General features: G+C 37.8%; 1 protein-coding gene and 1 non-coding gene across 2 annotated transcripts; both read left to right on the top strand.

The window, feature by feature from the left end:
- The first annotated feature begins 1779 nt into the window (after positions 1 to 1779).
- LOC144636565 (uncharacterized) lies at positions 1780 to 9383 on the top strand. The gene is made up of 9 exons (XM_078495804.1): positions 1780 to 2596; positions 3674 to 3946; positions 4051 to 4174; positions 4457 to 4530; positions 5434 to 5447; positions 5581 to 5915; positions 6280 to 8034; positions 8822 to 8939; positions 9258 to 9383. Exons 1-9 carry the CDS (start codon positions 2480 to 2482, stop codon positions 9259 to 9261), a joined length of 2814 nt encoding a protein of 937 aa, XP_078351930.1. The 5' UTR covers positions 1780 to 2479; the 3' UTR covers positions 9262 to 9383.
- Trnaa-ggc (transfer RNA alanine (anticodon GGC)) lies at positions 5258 to 5329 on the top strand. The gene has a single exon. It is a non-coding gene; the product is annotated as a tRNA-Ala (tRNA).
- Positions 9384 to 19853: the final 10470 nt, after the last annotated feature.

Genomic DNA, 19853 nt, shown 5'->3' with positions numbered 1-19853 from the left:
TCGTCAGCGATTTACGCGCCATCAAGTGCAAATCACCTGCGCTCCTTCTCTCGCAGAGATTTTTTGCGCGAACACTCACCCCTCCTGGTCAGTCGAAAATTGCGCGCGACCGGAAGTCGCGATCACAGTGTCGCGCGGATTTGCGCCATAATTAGCGCAATCACTACGCGCAATTCCCGTGGATTTTTTGTGTTTTTTTTTTTCTCGCTAGGGGGCGATTTGCCTGACAAAATGTCTGGGTATATGGAACAATCTTCCACCCAAAGGAAAAGAAATGCATATAGCCCCAACTACAATTATTATTAAGAAAACAGAAAATTAGCATATTTGAAATCCGCTCGCGCACAATACAGCTCAGCATACGACAACAGTGCTGTCGTGTCTATTGACTACGCATATAGAAAAGCAACACAGAACACGTACGGAACCACGTGAATAATATTCTTTTAATTATTTATTACATTTTTTAACTGTTGTGGTATCCCTGTGATAACACTAAACACAGTTAATTTTGTATGAAATTAGCCGTGAAAAATTGGTGGGCGTTTGTCAAAATTGTAAAGTTTGCTGGCAGCATCCCCTATTCTCCCATCCCCTCACTGATACTCCTACATTCCTGTCTCTATTATATGAGTCATATATTATTATATGACACATATTATATGTCTCTATTATTATATACTTTGAATTCATATTATATGACACATATTATATGTCTGTATTATTATATACTTTGAATTCCCTCCCTCAGTTTTCGCGCGCCCTAAATGCGGACACCAATCCTCTTTTCGATACTCTGCCCAAGATTGCTTCCAGCCGTGGGGACCAAAGCTTTCTGATTGGCCAGCCTGTAATTGTGTTTACTAAAGTCAACAGAGTCTGTCAACACAGTCACCTCGTCTAGCACAAGCAAGGTGAATACACTATATGTACTAAGGCTAAAAGATCCGTTATCATGTGGTACATACTGTATAAAGTTTGAAAACAACTTTCTATTTTTGAAAGCAAACAAAATTACAGTTGTATATACCAAGCTAAAAGCTTAACACAAAAGACCTATTTGAGTAGCTGCCGGCCATGGGACTGATCTAGTAAGAGGTTCTTTTTTGGCTACACAAAGAGCACTTACACGAACAGTACCTGTTTAATTGTATGTAGTTATCTGGTGCTAAACTGTGCTGAACTGTTCCTAAACAGTGCCTGAACGCCTAAGTTCGCACCTTTTGTTTCGTGCAGTGCGTCTACGCAAAAACCATGCATTTCAACATAACACGAATATGCACAAGCACCAGTAGCGTGTGCTATGTCGTAGGGCACTGTACAATCAGTTTGAGGGTAAAGACTTGATTGCTGTGTTACCAGCTGGATTCGGCAAAAGCTTCATTTTCAGATGTTTGTTATTCCCTTTTTTAACGATCGCGTGGGAAGAAAAAGGCAAGAAGGTACAGGCTTAGCTTGTATTATCAAGCAACTTCCAGCGCTGACCTGAGGCTGAACGGTAGTTCAACCACAGGAATAAACCTAACATTCCACTTGTTTAGTTCCAAGTGAATTTTCAAGATTTACTGGTTCAAAGAAAAACATTTAAGCTACATTTAGCACCCGATGATATGATCTTTTACCAGTGATCTGAAATTTAAATTAAGGTTACAGTCAAAGTGTCAACACATACGTTATAGCCGAACAAAAAGAAATTCTATCGGTCCAAACATCTTGAGTGTTTTGGCTCTTTAAAAACCAATTGAAAATACTAAAAGTGGTGCCGTTATGGCTCACCGAAAAATCAAATTTATCGCCACTGCCAAGCTGTCAATCTTTGTATGAACTTAACCGTAAAAAATTGGTGGGCGTTTTTCAAAATCGTTCGGTTTGCTGGAAGAGCTTATTCTTCCTTTCCCCAGTCTAACACCTTCCTTATTTTTTTTTCGTTTCGCGTTCCCTAAATTTTCACGACCCCATAATGCGAAAAAGTATGAAAACGCACCACAGCTATTCTCGACATAATTTATTCTGCTCAAGTTGCTTTCAGTCGTGGGAACCAAAGCTTTCTGATTGGCCAGCCTGTAATTGCGTCTTCTAAAGTCAACAGAGTTTGTCAACATAGACACCTCGTCTAGCACAAGCAAGGTGAATACCCTAAGGTTAAAACAGTTATAATGAGGCAAATGCTATATAACGTTTTAAAAATATTTTCTACCAGTACATGCAAACAAACCTGTAGTCGTATATACTGAGCTAAAAGCCTGACACAAAAGATTTATTTGAGGAGCTGCCAAAGGAAATTATCTTGTAATAGTTTCTTTTTGGTTACACAAAGAACACGTACGCTTTTAGCTGGTACGTGAGTAGAATATTGTACTTGCACATACATGCATTATGAAAAACGTAACAAGGTAGCCTATAGGTATTTACAAAATAGAAGTGTTTTGCAGTTTGTAAAGCTACCACAGACTATAAAATAAGTGGGCCAGTTTCCAGAATGCTCAATTCCAATTGGAGTTTGCTCAGAAGAATCATGAAGATGTTGGCTGCCTTGCTTTTGCTATCCTTCCTCGCTGAGGTTTCGATTTGCGAAGACGACCAAACTATGGCCGTGGTATGTATTGAACTTGAAATACATTTTCAATACTCTTGTACTTAAATAAGCCTTTTGTAGTTGAACATGTTTCCTACTTTCAATGACCGAGTTTTAATTGTTTTGAACCATTTGGTGTAAAGTTAACAAATTTCGTTCTCCTGTCTTCAGGAGGAAGAGCTTCGCTCAATTTAGGCAAAACCAGTGTAAATCACATTTTTTTTCTAATGCACATCCACGATTCTTAAATTGTTGTGTTGAAGGAAGTGATTTGAAATCATCAAAGCATCTCGGTGAAATATATCGAACAACTTCGTCAGATATTTTTAGCAGAAGTCGTTTTTAGGACAATTTAAAATTTCTTTCAAAATTTCTTTTAACAGGTTTTATTTCTTTCTACTGTCAAGAGGCCAAAAACAAATTAAAGAAAACATGTTTTTTCATTGCGCCGTTATCGCAGAGATATCCTTTAAATGCATGAAAAAGTATCCCAGTTAAATTCGCAGCTTTAGCAAATGAGAAAAGAGAGCCTTAAATACTCCATTTAATAATTATCTTGTTATGCCTCTGGCACACAAAATACGAATATAACTTGCATTCTGTTGTAAGAGAAACTACTTTTTTATTAATTGGAACACTGAATGGGGCCTTCATTCGTTGCTAAAGCGTTTGTCTTTTACTTATTTCCTTGATTATTTTCGCGTCACGATATTCTATTGAATAATTCTTTATTGGATATTCCGTGCATTTTTTTTTTATTTTTCGCATTAACGTTATCCACTGTTTTTTTCTATTTTTCGTAGTCGGAGGTGCGATCAAAATGAAAGAAAAACAAATGGATTTTTTTTTAAATAAAACACTCTGTAGGTTGGTTAGCCTGCGTAGCAAGTTTCCCGTAATTCGGGTTCGCGAAAAATTGAGGGAATAAATGAGAAGACAATTTGTAGCTTTTCGATCGCACACGACAACACAATTATCTGCCACTCACAGAATAGAGATCGAGACGTAAATGTATAAACCCTATTGAATGCCGCGAGATTCACTACGACCGCTATTAGTTTAACTTTACCGAAGCATACATGATAATTATTCTTTCAGAACTTTCTAAACCGATACGAATACCTATCGCCCACTAGAAGTGGCAAGCTTGATGTGTCTACGGCCATCAGAAAGTTTCAAGAGTTCTTTGGTCTCCCGGTTAGCGACAAGTTGGATGACTCGACCATCCGCCTCATGAAAAGGCCTCGATGCGGTATGAGTGATCCGGTTGGAGGCGATCGTAGGCGCAGATACGTTACATCGGGACCAAAATTTGGTAAGACCCACGTGACTTATTATGTCCAACCGGGCGAGCTCGAGGACCTACTACCTGTAAGTACAATTTGAAGTGAAGGCGTTCTTTAGGTGTCGTGATGGTGCAAACGTATCTGAGGAGCATTTTTTGAACTATATTTCCCTTTATCTATGTAACACAGGATCAGCAAAGGCAGATATTTGCTGATGCACTGCAGATGTGGAAGGACGTATCTGCGTTGACATTCAGTGTAGTCGGTAGCCCCGATGAGGCCGACGTCAAAATAGGTAGTATGAGTAATCTAGGTATATATAAAGAATATCTACACTGATTTAATAAAAGGTAAAAGGTGGTTTCCGGGAACCGTGCTTGGAGGCGTGGGAAACATGAAGGGTGGGGAGAAGGGGGCGTCACGGAAGCTTGTGCTGGGTAGCTGAGTTAAAGACCTAAAAGCCCTAGGGAGCCCAGGGTCACGCATTGAATGGCGGGCTTGCTAGAGGTGTGGGCAAATTCAGGTTTTGGTCACTTTCAACAAACTTAGTCAGTCATGTCATGGTATTGTTGTCACGATTGTCATTTTTTGGCAGCTGAATTGAGCTGCCTGCAACCATGTGACAGCTTAGCTGTGATCGGAGATGAAAAGCGCTCCACCTACCCGAAGGTAGTTTTAGTCCTTAAGCGATCTTAATACACTAAAGAGAAATAAATGAATGTATGTCCAGCAGTAGCAATGAAATATATATATGATAAATGCAAATGCGGCCTTACACTACTGAAGACCTGAAAAAAATTTTCAGGCTCTGAGCGGGAGTCGAACCCACGACCTTTGCGTTGCCAGTGCAATGCTCTACCACTGAGCTATCAAAGCCACATGAGAGCGGTCGTATATGGGTAATCCCTTTATGGTGGACATGATACTCGGCCCAAGTATATGTGAAATAAATGAATGTATGTCCAGCAGTAGCAATGAAATATATATATGATAAATGCAAATGCGGCCTTACACTACTGAAGACCTGAAAAAAATTTTCAGGCTCTGAGCGGGAGTCGAACCCACGACCTTTGCGTTGCCAGTGCAATGCTCTACCACTGAGCTATCAAAGCCACATGAGAGCGGTCGTATATGGGTAATCCCTTTATGGTGGACATGATACTCGGCCCAAGTATATGTGAAATAAATGAATGTATGTCATCCGTCGTGGGTTCGACTCCCGCTCAGAGCCTGAAAATTTTTTTTCAGGTCTTCAGTAGTGTAAGGCCGCATTTGCATTTATCATATATATATTTCATTGCTACTGCTGGACATACATTCATTTATTTCACATATACTTGGGCCGAGTATCATGTCCACCATAAAGGGATTACCCATATACGACCGCTCTCATGTGGCTTTGATAGCTCAGTGGTAGAGCATTGCACTGGCAACGCAAAGGTCGTGGGTTCGACTCCCGCTCAGAGCCTGAAAATTTTTTTCAGGTCTTCAGTAGTGTAAGGCCGCATTTGCATTTATCATATATACACTAAAGAGAGTTGACTGATTGAGTTTTTTAGTCGATTATCATAGATTGCAACAGTCAAGTTACTTTAAAAATCACATTAAACCAGCCACTATCAAAACAAACAAAGACCTTCTAAACTTAAGTGGAACTATAAAATATTTAAATTTAAAGCTGTTCTTTGATAAGCCATATTCGTGCTCGTAATTTATGAGTAAATGTTTTTCTTTACTTAGCTTTGGGAGATACACTCACAATGGTACCAGTGCGGAAAGCACTTGCGATGCACCATTCGATGGACCCGGCGGCTCCCTGGCGCATGTGTTTGACCCTCCGCACGGGCGATGTCATTTTGATGAGGACGAAACCTTTACACACGAGAGCAACAGTGGTATCAATCTTTTATGGGTGGCGGTGCACGAGTTTGGACACGTTTTAGGCCTGGATCACACAGACATCAAAGGGGCAATCATGTACCCTTTATACCCAGACTACGATCCAAACATGCAGCTTCATTCGGATGACATTGCTGGGATTCAAGCTTTGTATGGTAAGAAAATCATGAGGGTGGTACTTATTATACGGTGGAAAGTAATAGAAAAACATCAATAGCTATTTTTGCGGGCTCAAGAGAGACTCGCAATCCCAATCTTGACAGTGACCAGCGGATTGCGTATCACGCACGCACGCTACGATTGGTTTGTTTGTGGTGGAAAATTTCTTTTTCCACCAATAACGATAAGAATGGGAAAATTTGTCAATCACAGCAGTATCACAGCCTGCGAACGCAGACGTCTTTCAACACAAAAACATTTCCGATATTTCTGGAAAAGGTTTAGTTTAGATGTGGGGAAGGTAGTGCGGCGATTCAGAATACTATTAGAGGGGGACTCAATCGTTTCATTTACAAACAGGTCCAATCACTGGTGGTGGAATGACAACGCCAGCTCCCACGGTTCCCACTGGTGGAGTGACGACGCCAGCCCCCCCGGTTCCCACGACGCAAACATCCACGATCACGTGGTCGACGCAAATCTCCTCCTCGATTCCCACTAGTGAAGTGACGGAGCCAGCCCCCACGAATTCCACTACTGAAAACTCGACGCCAACCGCCACGCTTTCAACTCACTCGGGTAGAGTGACGACGCAAAAGTCCACGATCATGGGGTCGACGCAAACCTCCTCTCCGATTTCCACTACTGAAGTGACGGAGCCAGCCCCCACGAATTCCACTACTGAAAACTCGACGCCAGCCCCCACAATTTCAACTTTCACGACGACTACGCAAACTGAAGTGGGGTCGACGCAAACCTCCTTCCCGATTTCCACTACTGAAGTGACGGAGCCAGCCCCCACGAATTCAACTACTGAAAACTCGACGCCAGCCCCCACGATTTCCACTTTCACGACGACTACGCAAACTGAAGTGGGGTCGACGCAAACCTCCTTCCCGATTTCCACTACTGAAGTGACGGAGCCAGCCACCACGAATTCCACTACTGAAAACTCGACGCCAACCTCCACGCTTTCAACTCACTCGAGTACAGTGACGACGCAAAAGTTCACGATCACTGAGTCAACGCAAACCTCCACCCCGATTTCCACTACTGAAGTGACGGAGCCAGCTCCCACGAATTCCACTACTGAAAACTCGACACCAACCTCCACGCTTTCAACTCACTCGGGTAGAGTGACGACGCAAAAGTCCACGATCATGGAGTCGACGCAAACCTCCTTCCCGATTTCCACTACTGAAGTGACGGAGGCAGCCCCCACGAATTCAACTACTAAAAACTCGACGCCAGCCCCCACGAATTCCACTACTGAAAACTCGACGCCAGCCCCCACAATTTCCACTTTCACGACGACTACGCAAACTGAAGTGGGGTCGACGCAAACCTCCTTCCCGATTTCCACTACTGAAGTGACGGAGCCAGCCACCACGAATTCCACTACTGAAAACTCGACGCCAACCTCCACGCTTTCAACTCACTCGGGTAGAGTGACGACGCAAAAGTCCACGACCATGGAGTCGACGCAAACCTCCTCTCCGATTTCCACTACTGAAGTGACGGAGCCAGCCCCCACGAATTCCACTACTGAAAACTCGACGCCAACCTCCACGCTTTCAACTCACTCGGGTAGAGTGACGACGCAAAAGTCCACGACCATGGGGTCGACGCAAACCTCCTCTCCGATTTCCACTACTGAAGTGACGGAGCCAGCCCCCACGAATTCCACTACTGAAAACTCGACGCCAGCCCCCACGATTTCCACTACTGAAAACTCGACGCCAGCCCCCACGATTTCTACTTTCACGACGACTACGCAAACTGAAGTAGGGTCGACGCAAACCTCCTCTCCGATTTCCACTACTGAAGTGACGGAGCCAGCCCCCACGAATTCCACTACTGAAAACTCGACGTCAGCCCCCACGATTTCCACTACTGAAAACTCGACGTCAGCCCCCACGAATTCCACTACTGAAAACTCGACGTCAGCCCCCACGAATTCCACTACTGAAAACTCGACGCCAACCTCCACGCTTTCAACTCACTCGGGTAGAGTGACGACGCAAAAGTCCACGACCATGGGGTCGACGCAAACCTCCTCTCCGATTTCCACTACTGAAGTGACGGATCCAGCCCCCACGGATTCCACTACTACCGGTAAGTCTACTATTTATTTATATACAGAAGGAAAAGTGGCGCGGTAGCCTAGGCATTTGTTTTTCAGATTAGCAATTTTAAGCACGGTTATAAGTCGATTCCTTCCATTGCCCTCGTTCAGTTTGCAATTTAACAAGGGTTTAAATGTAGTTGCTAGAATCTTAGCTATCTGGAAATGTTCGGCGGTTTCTCAGCTCAGAAAATTTTGCAGATCACAGTTCTCAGCTTTGACAAAATAAAAATGCGCCATTTCTTAGGTTACAGCTTTATTAATTTTGACCAAATCTCAACTCTCAATTAAACATCATTCAGACCCACTTTAACCCTACAATAGAAAGTCTCTTCGGTTCCACATCGGTTACATATTTTTTTGCAGGAGGCCGTTAAACATTTGCATATTTTATATCTTTGCTGAAGAAGGCTACAGTAGTGGCCGAAACGCCCATACTTTTTTTTAGCCAGTGTCAACTTTTTAATTCCTTTTTACTAATTTTTTAACATGCCTGGTTACACACCGAGCATTTTTAATATGTTGTCACGTCATATGAAAAAAGTAAAATGCAAAATAGCATAATTATTGTAAACGAGGACCTTTTTACTAATGCTTGACGTATTTTACGTCATTTAGTCAGGTAACCACCGAATCTTCTGGACCAAGCGATGCTGCTTAACTTAAACTCTCCCCCACCCCCCCCCCCTCCTCCCCTCACCCATCTTATACTGTCTTGGGGAGGTGATTTTGCTCCAGGTTCTACTAATATTTTACTAACTTTTCTTGACAATGAAGGAGACTGCGTCGACGTGATGGATACTAGTTCATGCCAGTTTTATAAGGCTTATGGTTATTGTGCGACGTTCTATGACTTCATGGTCGAGTGGTGCCCCAAGACATGTTTTGATTGCATGTAAGTAATAGAAAAGTTAGAAATATAATAGAGACAAAGAACACTTGCATGCTGCGAAAGATGAGGATCTTAGCTAGTAGAACTAAAATATAATAATAAAAATCAGATGCTTTCCTTTATAAGCCAAGGCACGAACATTAATGCACATATAACACGCTAAAATCAAACAACTATTAATTTCCACTCCGACCACGACAGAAATGATGCTCTCGTTGTTTATGTTTGACATCAGAAATTAAAGGAGTGTTGAGGTGTAGGAGTGTGAAACATAGATTTCATGTGTAGGTAAAATAACTTATTGAAACTCTTTCCTTTCAGTTGAGTGCAGTAACGTGTGAAAGAAAAAGAAGACAAAGTGCTTGGGGATCGATCTTGCCTGACTTGCGGTTTATTGTTGTAGCAGGGTATAAGAAATGTACAAGAGAATAAAGGGAATATAAATCATTTGGTGGTGTTGTTTCATTCATTTGTTTCCTTTGTGTTTCCATCTACCTTTAGATTTTAGGTTATAAGTTTTCACAAATCATTGAAAATTGAGAGCAAAATATTTAATGTTACTGAGTGGCCTGATTAAAAATGGTTATAGGACTGAGTGGAGTTCAATTCGGTCTGTAATCAAACGAAAATTTTCGGGCAAAATGCTCAGAATATGGGCAATAAGCCAGAGAAAATATTGAAAATAAGCCGACAAATCTCAAAGTTATGTTCAAAACGAATTACATCAGCAGAAAAGTATTGGAAATATACCAAATTTTGTGGTTCAAAAGTGTTAATTTCTCATACCGCATACCATATCTTGTCTGCTTTCGTTTCCTCTCGCAAATTGCTATAATGATATTCGATTTTTGTCGAAAATTCTGCCTGACCCCTCAGTTTGATTCAGTTGTAATCATTTTGAAGTGAGTAGAAAATTGGCGAGGGCGACCAGAAGTTAGGATTTTCCATAGCTTGAGAGTTTGCGCATGGTGGATCCAGTGTAATACTTTGAAACAAAGCTGTTACAGATGTGATGAAGCGAATGCTCTAATAATGCTTTTGACCCAAACGTTTAGTTAGTTCTAATGGCTAGCCTAAAACTTTCAACGAAATGTTTGAACCCATTTACGCCTGAATGTTTTAACCACTTTTCTATAACTTTCAAGTGGGCGAAAACAATGCAAATTGGCTCCCCAAAAATACTTTAATTTTTTTCTGAACTAGAGTGAAAAAATAAAATATTTCCGAAGAAAAAGGATTCAGTGCATTGGGGGCGGGAAGATGAGAGACGCTGGGAACGAGGTTGTGCATTGACATCTACGGACAACGCCACGAAATTAATTAGAGAACTTTAAGAAGGCAAGGTGCACAACTATTTCAATGCACGTTTTGTTGTCCATTCTATATGCCTCTCTAATTCGCTTTCAACGCATGTCATTGTTTTTCGGGCAATAAGGTTTCCGCCCCCCCCCCCCCCCCCCAGGTCCAAAGGTGCCCGTACGCCTATGGACGGTGACTCTATTTGTTTTCTTTTAGCGGCTGATTTTGGATTGTTTTGAAGAGCTAGAGCTAGACAATAAAAAGAGCTTTTGAAAATAAAAAGAAATTTTCTTGTTAACACCAAGAGTGATGTAAAGCGAAGAAAGCTTTGCTATCGTTTTATTTAGTGGCGGGCATTCTTTAGTTTTTTAAAGCGAATTCTCGAATATGCCTCTGTGATTAGTACATATTTTTTCATCTCAAATGACTGCTTTCCTCTGCCAAGAAAATACCACAGTGTTATTGTATTAATGTCCTTGTAAGTTGTACAGAATGAAGACTTACCTATTAATCCCGCGTTTAAAAATATTTTAGGGACTTTTTACTCCGTTTTCGTATTTTTTTCAAGTTTGTAAATTTTAATTTTTGTTTTGAAGTCTGTTTCGTGGGCAATTTATGGTGGCTGATATGTATTTTAATTTGTAAATTTGTCCCTCAGTATGTCTATATGTAAAAAAGCTCACTTCAGAAACTTATTATTTGTCTAAATTTACTGCGTCTGCGTTAAAACTAATTCCCGTAAAGGAGGCAGGTATTTAGGGGGTGGGTGCGCGCTTAAACCGTCAAGACCCTTTGGGTTAATAAACTATTACTTGGTATTACAGTCTCTCTTGAATAAACTACTCTTCTAATAAGGTGGTTTCAAAACTCCCATTTGGCAAAGTGTATTAATCAATGAACAACAATCAAAAAACAACAACTACAGCTGAAACGAATAAAATCGTAAAACATAAAATCCTTAAAATGTATTAAACCGCATTTGCAACCACTCTATACGCTTCGTAATTCGCAATACCGTAAAATTCCGGTTATAAGCCCCCCCACTTATAAGCCCCCCCGGTTATAGGCCCATCATCCTGGAAACAAAAAAATACATCCGATTATAAGCCCCCCCGGATATAAGCCCCCCTCTACCAGATGACAGTACTGAACAGGGCTAAATGTTGCTTTATTATGCGTTTTTAACTTAAAAACGTATTTCCATCAACACTCCCGTGGCTCGTTTCGAAACGTTTTTTTCATTCCGCTTATAAGCCCTCCCGGATATAAGCCCCTCCACTTATAAGCCCACCCAAAACCCCTTACGAAGTTGTATAAGCCCAGGGCTTATAACCGGAATTCTACGGTATCAGGTTCCTGACCCGGTGTCTTACTTACTCCACGAGCTCACCACAGGATGCCTTTGATTGTACAGCACAATCACAACCGTCAATGCATGAACTATTGTCTGAACTAATTACAGTGTACCAGACCCGGCACTTTTAAAGCCGAAATGAAAACGCGCAAAAATAAAAACACAACCTAACATATCAAACGCAATTTACTGCAGCATAAGATGAGTAAAGTACAATTTTACCATTTGTATGCATTCCTTTTTCCGTTTACTGCACTCTTCTTTGAGGGTCAACAATTCCAGGTTTATACTCGTCGATAACACTTGGAAATCGCAAGTCATAATTTACAACTAGAGCAGTTTTCAATTGAGTGTCGTAAAACCAAAACCAAAGTAATTACTCTGGCTAATCACAAAGGACACAGAAAATCCAGGGAACCAATCAAAACTCGAAGCAAATACATGTAGCTGACGCGAAGCGCGGGAAAACGTGCGCGAGCGAGTCACAATTGGTTATGGTTTTAGTTCTGATTGGCTGAGAAAGTGGTGCGAGATTTTTAAACCAATCACTGATCGTAGTAATGCAAAACCAAAGCAAACGCAAATTACTTTCGACACTCAAGTGAAAACCGCTCTAATGGAACTATATTTCACAGCCGCGCTCGCTGAAGAATCATCAAGTCTCTATTCATGCAGAGCAAAATGATCTAAGTATTTCGCTGGGTTCCGTTTCCTTAGACGCGGCCGCATAAATAGCAAATAAACTTGATTTGGCTCGTTGGTGGGAAGCGCTTAATACGTCGTAGTCGCTCTTTGCTTTCGTATACTTTTGTTCAAGTTCTTTAAGTTCACGCTATAATGTGCGAATATTGGTTATTATACAGCACACACTTTTCCCCGCCTCTCATAAGCATTTGGTAAATCTTCCCGGGCTTTTTGCTTCTCTTGTAGATGACTTTTCGCACTTTCCGCTTGCACTTCTAGTAGCTTTAGATTTTCTTACAGCTCTGTAGCCCTTCGATACAAAGGACTTTGAGTTCCTTGGGCGCTTATGTTCAAAGTGGTTGCCCTCTGCCGCTCCCGGGCTCGCTTCAAAACCGAAGTTAATTTTTCGGTCTCTGATGCCTGCTGCTGGGACGTTTTATTCAGGCTTGGGGACATATTGAGTCGTTTTGGCTCAAGATGGTTGCACTGGTTGGGCTGACGACGAGTTTCTGTTTTGATGTTGTTGAGTTCGGCTTTTAATACGCGTCTTTCCGCCAGAAACAGCTTATCGGGAGACGGGAAGAACGAGTCCAAATCAGATTTCAAATAAGCCAGTGACTGTCGTGAGCGGAACCCCCTGTTTTCGAACTGGCTCAATTAAACTTTAAAGGTTTTTTGGTTGGCCAGTCTCTTATTGCGTTTACTCAAGTCACCAGAGCCTCTCAACACACTTATTTCGTGTTGAAAAAGGAAGGTGAATAGCAAGGTGCTTGTACAAAACCAGCAGACATATGTATAAACCGTCGTCTCTCTCCGCTTTCAAGCCAAAGTTTGTTTCCCGGAGGAAAACGTTTCGAAAGAAAAATTACAGAACGTACATTTCTTTTCCGATATTGCCCAGGCTATGCCAAAGATTTATTCAAACACAATAATAAATCGCTGGCCAAACGGTAACGCAGATGGACTTAAATAGGCCCAAGTTTGTGTTGGGTGGCCAAAGGGACACGCGAGTTTAGTCGCAAGTGCACGCACGTTTGCTAAAAAGTCATTTTTAAATGCTACGAGGTGCAATTCGGAACTTGAAGTAAACTGCAAAAAATGCGTTGACTTGTATTGGGTGGCCAACTGTGACAAAATTGTGTTAACTTGTGTGCAAAATTTGATCTCAACCAGTGAAAAGTGAATGCAAGTCAACGCAAGTGTGCACAAGTCCTGACCAAACAGAAGTAGTAATGTACTACACTCTGAGGCAAAAATTTTTGCCACAGAGATTTAGTACATACTACTTCCAGTGCTGAATTTTTGCGCTTGATCTAAAACTGAATTTTTGCGCTGGACCTAACCTGGATTACAAGCGGAGCGTTTCATAGTATTTTATTTATAAAATGCATGAAACTTATGATCAAATATAATAAAATATTATATTTGCTCCTTATCTTAACAACTGACACAAGCCTGAAAACATTCTTATAATCTTTTTTATTTTTTTACTGGCCTGAATTCTAATCTGGAAATTAAATCTTGAATACAGTGCTGGCAATACGCGATAGCTTTTTTGGCAGTGAGACGGAGTCGAGCCGGGGATGAAAAAAGCGAGTAATCGCACAGGTGCTTGGTGGGAAGAGAGCTTTGCTCGATGGCACCTGTCAGCACTAGAAACAAAACTGAAAAATAGGCCTGATTTTTAAAAATGACTCCAAAACTGTAATCAACACTGGATCCAAGCGGAGCAAAAACCAACCCTAACTCAACCCTAGGTTCAAAATAAAAAAAACTTCTTATACTCTTTTTCAAAATTTTGGATACAGTGCTTTTCAACAAGCCGAGTTTTTATGCTGTTGTTATTATCATGGTAAATCTCTTGTACTGAATATCTGTTGTGAATTATCTTCTAAAACGATTATGATTTTTGTTATTTTTGAATTCATTTTTTCTTTTTCAAGGTCGGATAATACACTGTTTAAATCATTGTAAATGTTACATAGGTATTTACTTGTTTCATTTTCTTCATTTAATAATTTTGTTAATGGCTTGCAATGTCCATCTTGTTTTAGTTTTTTTTCTAAATATACTAAAGTGTCTAGATTTTCATATACCAAATCTCCGAGTTTTGATAATTCTTTTAATGTTACGATATACTTCAGTGCGTTTATTGCGTCATCAGGCATATTTTTGAATGTATCTGCTTTGAAACATATTTTCTTTAAATTTTCCATGTTTATTTTCATGTTGGTCATTTATCTATATATATAGTGTATGTTTTTATTTTTATGCGTTTTTTCATGAATCTCTTATACTCTTTTTTAAAAATCTTGCATCTTAGTGCGTTTAAAACAAACCTCGTTGACATAATGAAAATCAAAACCTAGGATAAACAGATGAGTTTGTCTTTAATATCCATAAGGATATGTTTCTATACAGCTATCCGATATGTATTTTATTGTGCGTTTGTCATATCCAAAGCTGTATACTTTTTCCTCATATTTGTTAAAAATTTGTTTACTCTGTCTGGTTATCTTATTTTCATTTACTAATGTGAGTTCTTTGATATCGCCCTTAACCATCTTAATCATATTTGTGTGATTTAGTATTTGTGAATTTTCATGATTAAGGGAAAAACCTTTAATAACACATTTCTGTTTATTATCGCCATATATGAAACTGTAGTTTTTAGGGCCACCGCTTACAAAGGTACCTTTTATAACCTCACTGTCTAACTCATCTGTTAAATCACCTAACATATCACCTGTTTCTATTGTCTTACCATTTTTGGATTCGATATACACAATACTATCTGTATCAAAATATAATACCTGTTTATCTAAATAGTCTAGTTTTTCATACAACATTAGCCGTGCACTGCTAGTCGTAAAACATGCTACATAGATATTTGTATTATAGCTATTATCAACAAACTGATCTTTATAAGTATAACTCATCTGTACCATTTCTTCATTTATGAAATTCATGTTTAAATTATCAATGGTATCGTCGAGAACTACTTGATAAAATTCATTTATATCAGTTACATATTTACATTGATTCATGTTGGTTCTCTGTCCAAATTTACCCCAAAGTGAGTTTAAACACATTTTTGCAATAGCTCGTAAACCTGAATTTTCATTTAATTTACCTAATTCAATGTCTAAATTCGTTTTGACTTTATTTCTGAATATCATTTCTTCTTTGTCATTTTTAAAATTGTATTTTGTTGATTCGAGTTTTAGCTTCATGAATTTTTTTATATATCCTTTGAATAGATCATCAAATGACTTCTCAAAATGCCAAACCTCATATATTTTTATAATTTTATAGCCTTTTTTAATGGCCTTATTGACCTCATCTGTTGTCCATGTACCAATAAATGCTCGTTCATTTTCACTATGTTGGCATCTTTCTTGTTGCTTTGTTTTTGCACATGATATACACAGAGGGAACATTAGCTTTTCAGCTTTTTCGCATTGGATTTTCACTGGTAAAACAGGATGATATAACCCTTTTGGTGGTAAAAATTTACATTTTATTAGTCCATACCATTTTTTATCGTATTTTTCTGGTGATATAATTTTTATAGGGTGTCCAATGGGGTATTTTTTATAGAACTGAACAGTGGGATATAAGGAGCAAAAATCTACGTATTTTCCGTATTCATCATCTTTGAATTTATAAAGTAGCTTTGTGCTATTAGTTCTACCTCCGAAGAATGAATCTCTTGGATTTAATGGAGCGACGACTTCTCTATTCCAATCATTTTTATAATATTTTTGAAAACTTTTGTCATTTTTCAACTTGCATTCCCACTTTTCAATAAGATTGTAACCAGCAGTTGTTATTTTGTTATTTTTTGCTTGTGTTTTATTATACAAAGTTACCATATCGCATTGATTCTTATTATTGATTACATCAGGCTTGTAACAATCTGGACAACCATGCCAGAAACAACCTTGAAATTCATAAACAGTATTTGTAGATTCACAAAATCCATCTACTTTTAATTTGTTATTGATAACTTTTTCACCACCTTCCAAGGCATGTTGAATTTTAATGTTATTTTTCTTACTTATGTAATCAAGCCATGCAATACTGACTGCACTATGGTTTTCTGTTTGAACAACGTTATCAACTACAGCTATGGTATTTTTAGCCATATAATTACCTCTATAAATAGCCATACAAACACCAGCTATTGTGATGTATTTTAGTGGATCAATATTTTCTTCATTTATAAAATCTTGTCTAAATTTTAGCATGCATCGCCTCAATATATCAACATCCGAACGACAGTATTCAATTATTTCTTTTTTGAAATCGAAAACATAATTTTCATTAACACGCTCATTATACCATTGTAAAAATTTCTCTCTATCTTGTGTTTTCATTTGATTATAGCCATAATGTTTTTTGGAAGGCATCTCTCCTATATACTTTTGATTACAAACTTTGTTGAAATAATGTGGAAAATATCCTTTTTTCAACTCGTTTAAACCAAACGTTTTAGGAAACGATGATAACGATTGTTGAATGAAATTTAAGCTGTCGATTATTTTGATTCTTAATTGTGAAATTTCCATCATCATAATTTTTGCACCATTGTAAATACAATAAGGTTTGAAACCATTATCTATACACCATTTTAGTATAAAATGATTGTCATACGCTTTGCCATTATGAGCAAGAAGGGTGTATCCTTTATATTTTTCATTTAGAATTCCATTACAAAAATCATTAATATCATTGAAGATTGATTCATTACCATTGAAATCATGACAGATAGCTAAATTGACGTCGTGTATTCCAGTGTTTTGTGTACATTCGAAATCAAAAAATAAATATTTTTCATTATACGTTTTACATGAGTAGCAATAATCTTTTTTGAGAATGTTTTTATTTAATCGGCATGGTTTTTTGCTATTTTTGATGCAATTTCCACCCATAACTTTTATCTTTTTCATGAAACATTCATGTTTGCTTTCACAATATTTATTACAATTATTACACATTTTGAAACCGCATTTATGTATTTTAATATATGGTTTTAGTATGATTTGATTGCATTTTAAACATTTTGCTACACTGCTACATACTGAATCATCACTATCTTTTTTCGATCGGTTACTAGTATGGTTTTTGAAGCAAGTATTACCATGAAAAACACGATTGCATTGATTACATGTAACGTCTTTACCATTACATTTATTTCCATCTGGAAAATATTTGAAACAAGATAGACATTTTTGGGGGCATTTGTGTTTATCACGTCTCGTATAAGCTTTTTTACAAGAATGGCAGTAATATGCTACATCTAAAAAAGCTGTCATTGATTTTATGACATCAAAATGATTCCGTGTTTTGTATAAATAAATTTTGTCTGTTTTACCATTATTGGATGTATATATGATTTCATTGAACTGCTCAGAATCGATAATGTTAATCTCAATATCTAAATGTGATGCAAAGCTATTTACATCTTCTAAAGAATTTCCATAATCATTAATTTCAACATTAGCATTATTATGAAGTTCTTTGGCTTGAATTTGTTGTAGTTTTCGACTTTTATTGAATCCATCTTTCAACTGAGTTGTGGTGTAATTCTCAGGGTGTAAATTAGCATAAGCTGTTACAATGGCTCTTGCTAAGCATAATGTATCATTATTTTTTATCGTAATAATACATTGTTTTCTATTCACTGTTTGTTTTGATAAATATAACCGCCCTTTACCTGAAGGTATTTTAACAGATTGAATAATTATTTTGCAATTTTCTAAATTTATTTCTTTATACTCCAACGTATTGATTACATCTAAAAGTTGATTTAACTTGAAATCAGAAACTTTTAACAATTTTGTTGAAATCGGATGTGTTAATTCATTATTTGAAATTACCAATCTGAACCTATCATTTGGTTTTAACTGTCTTTTCTTTATTGTCATTTTAACCATTTTTTCAAAGACACTGAAAACGTCATTTTTATTACCTATGAAATTTTTGCGTACAATTATTTTAAATTCATTTGTGTAAGCATTGTACTTTTTATTTACCGTATTTCCGATTTCAGTTATTTTGAATAGAGGTTGGTCATTGGATGTTGAATCAAAAATGCTGTCATCGAAATTAAATTCATTTGAGACCTTAGTTCTAGGCAATGGAACAGGCTTTTTACTTCTTGGCAATGGCACAGGCTTGTAATCATCCCTAAATTCTAATGGTGGAAGAATTATGTTGTCTTCATAATCCTGAACCCTCTGTTTTACACTCTTACGAGGAGTTGGGATTGGGGGTCTCGGCTTGTAAACTCTTGGTTGGTTTGCTTTTAGTGATAATACAAGTTTTATGAGTTCAGTTTTAGATAATTTTTCTAGATCTAATTCATTCATATTAATATATGAGATATTTTTATCCATTTTTGTGTACTATATAAAATCACCAAACCTTTAAGTCCTTTTATAGTAAAAATTATTTTTGAGATTTTTTTGGTGCGTTTAAAAGATAACCAGAAATAAATATATTTTTGGTCACCTAAGGCGACAGATAACAGCAATTCATATATACTGTGCTATACAATATATAATTATATAATATTGCTTTATATGTTTTCAACTGGTATTATGTTGTATTGGTCTTCAATAGCCTTGATAACAGTATTTTTAATATGCTTCTTTGTCCCCATGTGCGAGTGCTTTCCAGCGAGCGTGTAGTCATGTTGACATGCATCACATATCCATGATTTGTTTAGCATATATCTGGTCTTGCTTTCCTTAATAGCGTTTTGTCTGTCTTCTTCATTATCGTATTTTTTATTTCGTCCCATTTATTATATACTATATATATATTTCTTTATATGTTTTTTATAGTGCGTTTAGATATAAACAGATAATTATTTTCTTTATTAATATATATAGAATGTGTTATATAACATTAAATATCAAACACCTACTAGAAGCTGATAAAAGCTCGAATGATATAGCCTTCATTAATAAAATGTATTGTATTCAGAGCATCCTTGACGCTAATATTAGTATTATTAAAATGCTATCTTCAGACCTTAACAGCAGATCTGAAATATCAAATGAAGACAAAAATCATGTACGTTTAGAGTGTATACCTAAAAACCAGAAACGACGACGGGGGAGACCTCGTAAAGATCAACATTAAATAAATAATTATTCAGTTTACGGTTTTAGCCATAAGTTATAAATGATTAATGACTAAACCATTGACCGAAAATACCTGCTGACGCGTCAGCAGGTATTTTAATCTGGTGTGATTTCTATTGACCAATCATATTTCAACAAATTTTACTCAAAAAGTTTACACAAAAGTTTACACAAAAGTTTACACAAAGGTTTACTCAAAAGTTTACTCAAAAAGTTTATTCTGAAATTTACTGCCAAAAACAGCTGTGCCGTGAAGTTATGTGTGTTATATATATAATGGTTTGTAATTCTGAAATCCACTATGATTTAAAAATTTTAAAAGAACCTATATGCCATTTATGCGATCAACTATTGATAGAAGGTAACAAGGATGCTGAGCCATGCTGTAGTAAGCAGGATATGTCAAATCAAAACGGTATAAATGTT

Source organism: Oculina patagonica, chromosome 1 (genome assembly GCF_052425735.1).
Source record: "Oculina patagonica isolate OP01 chromosome 1, crgOcupat, whole genome shotgun sequence".
In the NCBI taxonomy this organism is placed as follows: Eukaryota; Metazoa; Cnidaria; class Anthozoa; order Scleractinia; family Oculinidae; genus Oculina; species Oculina patagonica.
This window is presented reverse-complemented; position numbering and strand designations above follow the sequence as displayed.